This window comes from Lonchura striata, chromosome 6 (genome assembly GCF_046129695.1).
Source record: "Lonchura striata isolate bLonStr1 chromosome 6, bLonStr1.mat, whole genome shotgun sequence".
NCBI classification, from domain to species: domain Eukaryota; kingdom Metazoa; phylum Chordata; class Aves; order Passeriformes; family Estrildidae; genus Lonchura; species Lonchura striata.
In genome coordinates this window covers 59,996,711-60,009,096 of record NC_134608.1, presented here as the reverse complement: position 1 = coordinate 60,009,096, position 12,386 = coordinate 59,996,711, and the positions used below count along the sequence as shown (strand labels likewise).

The window sequence follows — 12,386 nt, the reverse complement described above, 5'->3', positions numbered from 1 at the left end:
TGCAGCCCTCCAGGCTGTATTCTGCAGCCTTGAAAAAACAGGACACAGCGTACAGGAGGCTGCACTGAAAACCAAAGAAGGATTTTTCTTTTAAAGGCAAAGGCTTGTTTACCCACTCTGTTGTCCTGAAGTTCTTCCTGGAAAGATTTTTTCATGATAAAATAAGTGGGCAAACTATACCCCACAGAGGACTCCAGAGTCCTCATCTGACCAGTGGAAAACAGCCTTTATTCCTGGTGGAACAAACACCACTGGGGCACTGTTCCTTGTGGAGGCTGCACAGTGAGATGGTGGCCTTGGGAAAGAGATTTCTCTAGACAGCTACAGCAAAGGTGCCTCCTATCTTCTGTCACAGCTGTGCCAAAAAAAACATCACCTCCCCAGGAATCACCCAGGAAAGGTGCCCTTTATGCCCATTTTAAAAGTGGAGAAGCTGATGCTCTGGGAAATGGAAATTTGTAAGCATTTCCCTCTTAGGACAATTTCAGAAATATAGTCAATATTGAAATGGAAAGACAGTGGATCTTCACAGCTCATACTATGGGCTTTTCCTCTCCATTTTGTCACTCCATCTCAGGAGAATAAGGCTAGAAGAATCAGTAAATTAATTCTACAGAATTTGTTGTACTCAGTATGTTTCAAATAAATGACAGTATTAATGGGAGATGTATTTGGATTTTAATGTCAGTACATCACTATTTTTGCTCACCTCTTCATAATCTGCATATGCAAAATAAAGAAGCATATTCTTCTTTAATAAAGTGCTGATCGCTCTTTCATAAATATTAGCAGCCTCATCACTGAAAAGTTTAGCATTGTTCATGTCCTGTTATAAAATAATAATATAATTGTTCAGCATCTGTGACAACAAAGGTCAACTTATGGAATATCTTCTGTGTGTGACAAGCCCCAGTGAATATCCATTCAGTGCTCCAACAAAGAGACAATCATTTCCCCAGTACCTAAGGAATCACAAAATCAGGCCCAAAAAATCCCCAATGCCTAAAACTGGTCAAGATTGAAACAATTTTTCACAATTCTTATCTAAAATGCATACATTTTTTATTTCTTAAAATTTTTAATTTTCCCATGTGAAAATTCTGAACATGTCACAACTATTTTTCACACCCTCCTCCTTGATTCTGAGGAAAAACTGACAGTACACCTTGTCAGAGCAAGGAAATAAGAGAAAGCCAGTGGCAAGCTGCTTACCCCTTTCTCAGCCAGCAGCTTGCTGGACTGCTCGAGGTACTGAGCTGCTTCATACCAGATGTCTGGGTGATGGCCCAGCACCAGGAGACACTGCTCATAGGCAAACATCACTGTGGGCAAAACACAAGAGAAACACTCCTTGGAAATGGTACCACCATTGTACAACCCAAGTATGGAATGCAAAATTCATCAAATGAATCAGACAACATCAACACTAATTGGCTTTGAATACAATGGTCACTGCTGCAGTTCTTTTATATTGCCAGGAACTTTATGAACCACAAGTAGCAGCTAAAACCTGTCTTGTCCACAGAGTAACAAGCACAGCTCACTGAAAATCAGCCATGAAATCAGGCTCCAATCTACTGTTCCCTGACCTGCACTGGAGGTTCAGTGCCACACAACTATAGCACTGTCTCCCAAAATGCATTTCTTACTTTCAGCTTGGCTTTAGCAAAATCTGTATTTTTTTTTTTTTAACAAAAAACCACCCACACAATTTAAGAAACTCAATCAACTTCTACTCCAGCACGATCCCTGAACACCAAATCACGTCAGGACTTCTGCTAGAGCTGAGAAATACAATCCTCTATGCCCTAGAGACATCTAATTACCTCTTTTTGTAATCAGGGTTTGGTCTTCTGTTCGTAAAGGGTTGCTCTTTTCCCACTGGATGTACTTTTTCCACATGTCCACCTGCTGAGCCTCCTGGGGGGTGTTCTGTGGGGGCACGGAGGGAGCGTTGCGGTCCAGGCCCTTCATCACCGTCTCGTACTCCTGAAACAGAAGCAATGCTCTGAAGAGTAGTTTTAAACACATTGAACACTTACTTCAGCTTATGCTTTCTAAAACAAATGGAAATATTTTAGCATACCAGCCTTCTTAGTCTGTACATATTTTTATTTGGTGTAAGATCCAAGTTTAATGCTGCTTCATGGAATTAACTAGAACAAAGAAAAGTCAGTGGAAGGTTGTACCTTTGCCACACGTCGTGCATTCATATAATCTCTACTCCTGTCCTCGATCATCTTCTTGGCTAAGTGAATATTGATGCCCTGGAGAAGGATGAAAAAAGGAATTGGGAATGTGCAATTTCCCTTTGGACATACTGAATCCTATTTTATCCAGGAAAGAGTTTGAAAAGGGATGCAAAAGTGAGCAAGGACAAAGTTATTGTAAAATACCAATCTCAAAATATTTATTTCACCTAATAAATATATGGGCAAGAACTTATATCAGAGGATAAAGTCAGTACTAGAATTCAAGTGATCTGAAGCACCTCAGCTTATTTTTAATCACTTTCAAAAATACAATGAACTTCACAAGAACTGCTGTGGGTGAAAGTGGGAAGAACGTATTTGTGATTTACAATTTTGCTCTTAAATGATGGCCAGTGACAGCTCCCTGACTGAGAGCACATGAGCAATTTGATTTCCTGTATGAGAAGTACCAGAGACTGACCCCCAGGCTCAGAGCTCTGCCTGCTCCCCTGTTCCTGAAGTGACTGACAGCTCTTAGAAGAAGTTCCATGCAACACACGCCCTGCCACAGGTGTGCCTTTGTCAGCAGGGGCCTGAGATGTGTCAGCACTGCCTGACACCCTCCAAGACTGCACACACGTGCAGAGAGCTCTGCTGTGCTGCTCTGCAAGAGCAGCAGGGGCTGGGGGCAGCCAGGCCTTGGGCACAAGGCTCTGGCAAGAACAAACCCACAAAGAACTGCTCTTAGGCAGGAAAAGCAGCCTGCTAGCAGGCTGTTGCCTGTGTCTGTTGCCTGTTGCCAGGTGGATTTTGCTGGTGTGGTTGCCAAGACTTTGCAGAAGATGTGCACAGCTTTCAGTCCAAGAGGCACCCAAGCTGGGAAGCAAAGGAAGCTTTGCCCTCACTACAGAAGCAAAGGCAGTGTCTGGGATAGCAAACTGGGCCATGTGTCACACAAACCCAGCAATGCCCCAGTTAACCCAGGACCAGGCTGAGGATACAGCAGCACTCTCCCAAAATGCACTCCCAGCTCAGCAGCCATGCAGATTTGTGAGCCAGATTGTCACTTTGTCACTGAGCCACGTCTCCCTAAAAATTCTACCACTTTTGACCACTTAGTTAATTAAAGACTGGGGATTGACAGGCTGGTATTGTTACCTGGTGGCCACAGCTGAGCTAAAGGAAAGCTTGAATTACAGCAAATGGCCATTAACTTTCCATACTGAGACCTGCATGAAGTCCCTGTGCTGTTGGGCTGCTGACATGGGGAATCTCCTCCCCCTCAAAGAGCCCTTCTGGTGAGGAGCACTTATTTCCCTGCGCCAGGACACTCATGAGCAGCAGCCCTGTCCCTGAGGCCAGAGTAGCCAGAACAGGACAGGCAGAGCCCCGTGCCCAAGCTCAGCACTGGTTCTCAGCTTGCAGCAGCTCAAAGAGCCTGAGGGACAGCCTGGAGTTCCAGGTGTCAGCCAGAGCTGCCCCAGCTGGAAACTGGGCAGGTCTGAGCCATTGCTTGGGCAGCCTCCCTGTGTCTAATGAAAGCAGGAGGAACCAGCAGTGAGAGCCTTTGCTTGCTGTGTGGGAGCAGGGGTGGTTTATGGTGTTGGGGATTTGCCTACCCTGGAGAAGGTGTGTCCTGGGCACCCTCCCTGGTGACAGCAGTGGTGTCCCCAAACAGCTGTGGGGCAATGAGCTGTCATGGTACATGCTCGTGGGTTGGGGATGCCTGGAGTTCTCCCACCCAGAGGTTCTCCCAGCAGCTAAGCACCACAGCCTTATTAACACCAGAGTGCATCAAGCTCACAACTTGCATAATTAGCAACAAGGGAACAGGAACTGGCCCTTCTTTGCTGCTCAGGGCACAGTGACCCACAGCAACCATGCCAGTGCTGTATGATCATCCTTGCTGAGCACCAGGGCATCCACCTCAGCTTTGCAGTCACACTGCTGCTGACTGGGGCTGGTTTGTCACCAGCTGTGCTTGAAAACACACTCTGAAGGTGCAGCTACAAACTGGCCAGAAATGCAGTGAGCTGAGCTGGTGCTGGCTGAAGGCAGTGTGGGAGCAGACTCACCTGGAGGGCTGCTGGAATGGCTTCAGGTGAGAGATGGTGAGGAGCACTTTCAAACACTGAGACCTTGGAACTTAATGCCGTGGAGGAAGTCCAAACCATCCCAGCTGAATGCCATTTGACTCTAAGTGAAAGGAGGGGAGTGCCTCCTTGGGGACACAAGTCCTCACTGCCAGCTGAGCTGCTCCAGCTCCACCACTGAGGACAGGGATCACTCACACTCACTCTCACTCACTCACTCACTCACTCACTCACTCACTCACCAACCAGCAATTCCAGCTGGGAAATGGGACAGTAAAATGTATCTCATGGAGGGTCTTTGAAAGAAATCAAAAAATCACTCGGGTATCTGTAGAGTTTTGCCACAGGAGTTGCTACATACTGCACACAAAAATGTGTTTATACTGCTGGTCATCTCTTTTCTACACATGTGTTTAGTGGGTATAGCTTGGGCACCATATTGAATTACAGGATAATTATTTCTTTCTGAATGTCACAAAGAATCAGTTACTGGTTACCTCTTCATATTTGTTATAATCTCTCCAGAGCTGCTCTATGTTTATCATGGGGTTGACACAACCACGCTGGTAAACCCTACGGACAGCTGTGATCCTCTGGTTTTCTGCATAAGATCCTACTGCTTCTCTAAACAGTGGGGAGAGAGAGCAACGTCAGCTATGACAGGTCACAACCGGCAGGAACATCAGCATTGCATTAACTGAGCTTTAAAAAAGTTAATTTTCAGGTACTTACACGCCTTTCAAAAAATTGATGTAATCCACCCAGATCTAGGTGAGAAAAAATATTACATAGAGTGAAACCAATGATTAGCTGTACTTGTCATAAAGTTAGAAATAAAATGTGTTTTGATTAAGAAAACATACCTGGTATGACATGATTTCCATGCCAATCTTATCCAGAGCAAAATCATATGCCTGAGCCATTTTTTCTCTGAGGAAAAGAACCACAAAGACCATAAAGCAAGCGTTCAGTATTTAAAAAATTCTTTATTTAAGAGTATTCTTTTGTGCAGCAATTTCTAACCAAACATCAAGGAATGAGAAATATCATTCAACACCTTAGAGCAAAAATTGGTATTCAGATAACTTCAAATTCCTTATTCAGATTCTGTTGGGGTTTTAGTTGTTTGTTTTATTCAAGAATTATTTAAATCCACTGGTGGTAATCCAGTATTTTAACTGTTCCTGGCCCACCCCAAGGCATTGGAAATCCGCAAATATGACATGAAGTTGAGAAGAAACCAACTGCTCTCCACATCCTCTCAGCTGACAGATGCACCCATGGTTTCTTATTTTTTCCCCTCAGAGTTCCCCAAACCCTTCTGTAATTCTCCAGGAACCCCAAAAGGCTGGGACAATTAGGAGTAGCTCCCTTGTGTGGAAACTGCCCAGAATACTTCACATGATTTCTTATTTCCAAGTATTTTCCCTCAAATTTAAAATGTTTACAGAACTTCACTAAGTTTCAGTGAAAGCTGTTTTTTCTCTCCCCAACTTTTCTCCCAGTTTCCTTTATTCAAACACACTTCAGTAACTTATTGCCTCCTTGACCACATTAACAGGAGAAACAGAGGAAAGGCAAACTGAAACTGTCACTTCTAAAATTGTTTCAAAAACGTAGTGTAAAAATAAATTAAAACCTCTTGCTTATTTTCTCTGTTAATGCATTCCTCATTTTGCCAATTACAGTGCAAAGAAATTATGGTGGGCTGGGGAAGAGAGTTTATAGATGCTGTAAGTCACTGGTGTTTTTTGAAACTCAACCCATAGGAACATAAACAAGAAAAATGTAATAACTGAAAAGGGATGAAGATTAATATACCCCAAAAATCTGACACCCTAAATTTTATGAACTTTTTTATGCATTCCAAAACTTCCTACAATTCCTGAACTCTTTACTGCTACTGGTCTCAGCTGGAACCAGTGCTAAATTTAGTGGAGACTAAACAGGACACTGAGGGCAAGGACAGAGGAAGAAATGTTTTCCAGGTTTTTTAGGTTTTTGGTTCAAGCGCCAATCCCATCTGCAGGGAACTGGCATTGATACACCAGCTCTTCCACTGCTCTTATCCCATCCTGTTAGAGGAGTCCAAACTAAGGAACCAATTTTACCTAGCAAGCTCAATCAGAGAGATTTCAGTGTTTTCTAAATGCAGATTATATATTAACCCCCAAGAGAAAATCCCCAGATAGATTTGTCACCCAGATTCCTCCCCGTCCCCTGGTCAAAAATCAAGAAGAGATCCACCATAAAACTAGAATAATTCAGAGCAACTCTGGGAACTTACTTGTAACTAGGTAGCTTCCCCTTGGTTTCTCGTACATAGGAAAGGTAACATTTCCATAAATCAATGTGTAAAACCTTCATAAGGCAGCGCTGAAATAACTGTTTAATACATCAAGAAGATGTGATCAGGATTCCAGACATAGAAATTAAGTTTCTACTTTTAAAGCTATACAAAATGAATGTAAACAACCCTTCTAATTATGAATGAGATTTATAAGAAAGATTAAGTTAAACTCATTCTTTTGTTTAAAGCAGCTCCATGCTATGCAAGGGAATTGGAGAGAATTAAGCAGAGAAATCCCCTGCACACTTCACTGATTAGAGCTTGGCAGCAACAATTCAACTTTAGTGCTACTTTTTATCCATGTTTCATATCCAATGGACAGCTACAGCGTTTTTCAATCTGATTTAGCCCAATCACAAGGTACTTGTTCTTGCTATAGAGATATATTACATATATGAATATGACTCACCTTTTCCACTTTGTCATAATTTTTTGCTTTAATCTACAGGGAAGCAGAAAAAAAAACAAATCACTTAAGAAAATATTTTAGAGTAGTAGGAATATATTCTTCATATAGTACTAAGCATTCCAGTTTGTACCTTGCCTAAACTAATTACACCAAAACACCACATAATGTTCCAAAAATATAATTAAACATACAAAAGTCATGTACTTTGCTGCAAAATTAGCAGCTTTTTTATTTTTATTTTTAATTCTTCAATTCCAAAATGTAGGTACCAGCAAATTTGCTTTGTGGTTTGAACATCCAGACTTAACTTTTTATTTCAAGGAACCTGATGCATTCAGTGCAGATATAGATTTAGGTACCAGAGCTTCTAGACTAAGATTTAGTAAACAAAGGGTAAAATACTGTATTTACAAAACTACTAGGCTAATAAATGTATTATACTTGAGCATTCATTTCTCAAATTGCACTTTGCTCCAATCTGCTGATGCTGAATAAAGGAATAATACCCATGGAGAACCTGTTTTTCCACAGCTGCCCCAGCCCTGGTGCTCCCTGGAGGAGGGACTCACACCCAGCAGCACTTTCATTCATTCAGACACACCCCACAAGGGCAGGGGGTGAAATTCAGCCCCCAGCTAACAGGCTGCTTTTCAGACAGGACAAAGGAAAGACTGATGAGGAGGGCAGAGTGGCATCCTGCATGGATTTGTTAGCTCCAGCTATGGTAGCAGGCTAGGCAATCTCTACAGCTACATCCTGATGACACAAGGAGAATCAACAATACCCTTAACAGACACCTTGAAATAAAGTGCCTTTAATGAAATAAAGATCTGCTACGTTGTGTTGCATTTTTGTAAAGCATCCAACTCCCCTTTTAAATCTCACTGTTCTTTGTTCACTTAGAGCATTCCCAGCCTTTACTGTGGTGTGAAACACAAGCACCTCTCCCATCTCCCTGAGGTGTAGGCAGCAAACAGCACCCTCTGCACCAGGGATTAATGATTTCAGTTTATATCATTCCCACTCTAGAGCACAGCAGAATTTTTAATGGAAGCATCAGGAGACTGGGACTGCAGGAGATCTTAAATAAGAACACCCTGCCTCCTGTTCCCTGAGCATCTCTACTTCTGCAACACCCGGGCCTGAGAGGCTCAAAGGAGCCATCCCCATCTCTCCATCTCCTGAAAAAGATCAGTTAAAAATAAAAGAACTGAAATACTATTGGAAAAAAAACTTTATTGGCACACAAGGAAGGCTGGACCCTTGTGTCTGTACCACACTTGAAGTGGAGTGGTATCCCACCCAGGCTGAAAGGATTCCACACAATCCAGCATGGCAGGAAGGTAAATTAAACCTCGTTATGCCTTGCAGAGTGAAAAAAAAAAAAAAAAACAAAAAACACTTTTACTTCATCCTTCTTTAACAGGATGACATTTTTACTTCATCCTTCTTCTCCCACTCCCTGAAATCTCCTGCTATCCTTGGCTGAGTGAGAAAGAACAAATGAATCTTGGTTTCTATGCCTTAGCATGCAGGACAGCTGCCTGCACCTTCTTTCCCTTGTACTTAATTTAAGTAAAACCTTCAACAAGATATGCAAGATTTTCTTCTTTAAACAGAGTGAGAAAGGAGATAGTATAAATTCGTTTGTGAAAATTAAGTAATTAATTCATGGCTCTGCCACTGACAAAAGGCATCACCCTCTAATTATTCAGTAACAAGATGAAAAATAATTTTTAAGAGCTCAGAAGGAAAAGCTGTAAGCAGACAGGGCAGAAAATGAGTTTGCCTCCCAGGTGCAGCCAGGTAAAACAGTGTCAGCAAGTTTAGTAGCTCCTGGCAGCACTGTCACCAGGTAACATCAAAGGATGGAGCACAAGGAATACGTATCAATTAGACTGCTTGCACTTCCCAGGACCAAAGACCTTGAAAAGAAAACTACTTTGCTAAGAAAAGGAGGTATATTCTTTATTTGCATGGGTTATGACTCAAAGCAAAATATTTGCTATGTGATTATCATATATATGAAAAGCTGCTGACCACATCTGGACTTCACATCAGCATTCCATATTTGTTAAATGCACACAAGGGGGTTGGTATCTAAAAATTCAGAAACCTTGGTACCAGTGGAGTCAGGAGGCTGGCAAGCAGAAGGATTTGTTTAAGAAGAAAAGCAAAACAGTACTGGCCAACACTTTCTGGATCTCTCCATGGAAAAGTGAGGAAGAGGTTTTACAGTGACTTCTGTGAGTCAGACAGAAGTTTGAGAAGAGGATCCATGTCTACTCCTGAAAGAATTTCCTACCAAGGTCGTTGACACAGAAACTAAGAAAGAGAGAAGGATAAGTAAGAGAAACCTACAACTGCCTGTTCCAATGAGCACTTTGTCTTTCCTGATCAATGAATGAAGTGTAAACTTGGGAGCTTTTTAAGAATGCATAAAAAGCATCCATGCTAGAATAAAAACAAGTTTCAAGCCTTCTGAAGATGGAGTGTGTTGCTCTGTATTGTGACCATCTCAACTATGCCAGAAAAGCATCTCTGCTGCAGGAATCTGCATTTCTTAGTTCATTCCCAAGCAAACGCCCTGGCAGCCCTGGCTCAGGGAAAGCCCAGTACCACCCCCGGCAGGGGCAGGTGCTGCCCCCAGGGCCCATCACACACTTCTTGGTTTTCCTATGACAGACACTGCAACAGGCAGTGATGAGATGTGGGAAAGCATCAAAGAACTGACATTACTACTGTAATTTTGTCCTTAAAAGACAAACATAAAATCAACTATAAAGATAAATAAAGATATTTACAGCAGCTTATCCTCCAGTTTCTAAGGCTGCCAGGATTCCTAATCTGACTGCTTTAATTCATAGGGCAGGTGTAACCCTCACAAGCTGACACAAAGGAGTGGCTTCACCACAAATCCATCTCCTACTCAATGAGCTGAGGGATATCCTCATTCCAAGGTAAAATCAATGTAATGAGTGTCTCCCCTCCATTCTTGAGGACTACACAAAGACCTCCCAGTCTGACCAGCTATGCTTGGACATTCCTGTAGCAAAACACACTTGAACCTGCCCTCCTCTGCCCATGACAAGGAGAAATTCCACCTGCTTTGCCAGAATATTAACTTTAGGTTTGATGCTCCAATGAGAAATTTAAGTCACTGCTGTATCATCTTTGTACAAGATTAATTCATAATAGAAGTCAAATTTCTTCCCAGAATACACAATATAATTCCCTATAACGAGCTTCACAAACATTGAAGGGCAAAACTTAATCCATAAATTACTCCAACCTTTTAAATAGACTTTTACAAGCCACATGAATCATTTATGATTATGTAAGGCAAGTGATTTTACTAATCTGGAGACTTAATACTAGTTCTAATTGTCTGGCAACATGCAACACAAGCCTAAAAAGCATCCCTGTTTAACTTCTTCAGCTTTCCACCAAGCTCCTAAGGAAGCATAGTTAGTATGTGATAATTAAAGATGAGCATGGTTTGATTTATTTCTATAGCCCAACTCCATCTTCCTTCTATCAGTTGTTATTTTCCAGGGGAAAAAAAGATTTTCTCCAGCAGAAGATCTGACGTTTCCTTACTCACTCCCTGCAGCTCTCCCCTTGGTGAGGTAGATCCTCTTGCTCTTGCACTACACTCCAAGTTTTTTTCAAGTTTCTCTGGACCTGAAGAGAAACACTCTGCAGCCCTGAGACTGCAACAGCTGATGTGGGACAAAGTGGGAGAGAAAGAAACACCACAGCTACGTGGGTGTCACCTTTTTGAGAATTTTCCTAAAATCTGGTTTTGTTACAAAAACTAAAAGATATGCACCATCCTTACTATTTAGGTTTTTTTTTTACAACCAGAGTCTAAATATATGTACTTGGAAATATTGCTTTTGTTAACTGAAGGTAACTAATTGTTTACTGAAGGGAACACATTGTGAAATATCTATATTCATTGACAGTTACACAACTGGGTATTAGATAAATAAAATTAACATTTAAAAAATAAGATCAGTCTACACAAAATTTACCACCACTCAATCCATTTGTCTTGACCATTTGCTTTTTTTTTTTTTTTTTTTTCCATCTTGATTGTTAGGGTTAAATAATCAAGCAGAGCGGGGGGGGGGGTGCAATTTGGGTGTCTAGCAGTACAGAACTGTGGGTGTAACAAAATACATTCACATTTCTGTCTCCAAAGTACAGGCTAGGCACCACAGCAATTCAAACTGCTCAGATTACCTCAAAGGAGTGGCATTTGAAAGGATGGAGATGCTAATTCTCTGCTCTAGCTCCAGCACATTCAGCCTTTTGCTGTTTGCTGAGGCTCCCAGTCAGTGACTAATTGTGTGAGTGAGCACTTAACGTGACAAAATCCTTGTCCTACAGCTCAGAGAACAGCAATGGCCTTTGCAAACAGCAACCCCAGGCACGTGAAAGGCAGACAAAAGGCAGGGCTAGCACTGCACTTCCCCGTGGCCATTAACCCAAGGAGGCTGGACTATCACTGTCTAAATAACTGGATGCAAAACTTATTTTATGTATGCTGAACAAAGCCTGCATTTCATTTGTGCCAGATATTCCAAATCCTTTCTTGAAAAACATTAGTGTGTGACTGCAGATGCAATTTCTGTAATATATTGTTTTGCTATAATTTGTACCAGGTAAGGTTTGAATTATTAGGTACTTCTGCTGTCTTCATTCAGAGTTTTACTACTCCCTGTGAAAATACAGCTTTTATCTTGCCATTAGTAAAGCCTGCAAAGAAGAGATAGAGTACACTGACCATGGGAAAACCCATTTTCTCAAAAGGCAGCAAGATGAGATTTCACACGTTTTCATTCAGAACTGTAATTTCTCACATTCACCTGGTTATATGCTTTAATTTCAAAGTCTGCCATAAAATGGGACTTGAAAAGTTATTCTAAATTAAATGCCTCCAACTACTATTTACAAGGATTGTGTCTAGAGCTTCCAGAACCATGGCATCAAAATTTAGAAGTCATGTTGTTTCCACTACATCATGTGAAAAACAGGATTCACTCACAGCTGCCAAAAGAACCCCAGATGTAATGTAGAGGGGGAAAACTCCCACTATTTTGCAATCTGCTTCTGAAGAAACCTAAGAATAGAATGTTTCAGTGTGAAGGAACCTACCCTGATCACGCAGCCCCACTTCAGGGCTGACAAGAGCCTCAAGGATGTTCTTAAGGGCTAAATTACACTTAAATGTAATTTACATGTCCAAATGACACTTAAACCCTAGCAGGATCACCTCCCTGGGAAGCCTGTCCCAATGTTCCACCAGCTTCCTGATCCCCCCCAATCCTGGAGGT

The 12,386-nt window shown here is 41.8% G+C and overlaps 1 protein-coding gene across 2 annotated transcripts in view; it reads right to left on the bottom strand.

Annotated features, from left to right (window-relative positions):
• The window catches only part of CSTF3 (cleavage stimulation factor subunit 3), a 48,078-nt gene that overhangs the window by 8,830 nt on the left and 26,862 nt on the right, over positions 1 to 12,386 (bottom strand). For both annotated transcript variants that reach the window (XM_021527596.3, XM_077784392.1), the window contains 9 exons: positions 7,045 to 7,077; positions 6,573 to 6,670; positions 5,149 to 5,215; positions 5,018 to 5,052; positions 4,783 to 4,909; positions 2,190 to 2,267; positions 1,827 to 1,989; positions 1,213 to 1,322; positions 710 to 826 (listed from right to left, as the gene is read on the bottom strand). In XM_021527596.3, the coding sequence (XP_021383271.1) occupies positions 710 to 826; positions 1,213 to 1,322; positions 1,827 to 1,989; positions 2,190 to 2,267; positions 4,783 to 4,909; positions 5,018 to 5,052; positions 5,149 to 5,215; positions 6,573 to 6,670; positions 7,045 to 7,077 (828 nt within the window). The remainder of the gene's footprint in view (positions 1 to 709; positions 827 to 1,212; positions 1,323 to 1,826; positions 1,990 to 2,189; positions 2,268 to 4,782; positions 4,910 to 5,017; positions 5,053 to 5,148; positions 5,216 to 6,572; positions 6,671 to 7,044; positions 7,078 to 12,386) is intronic.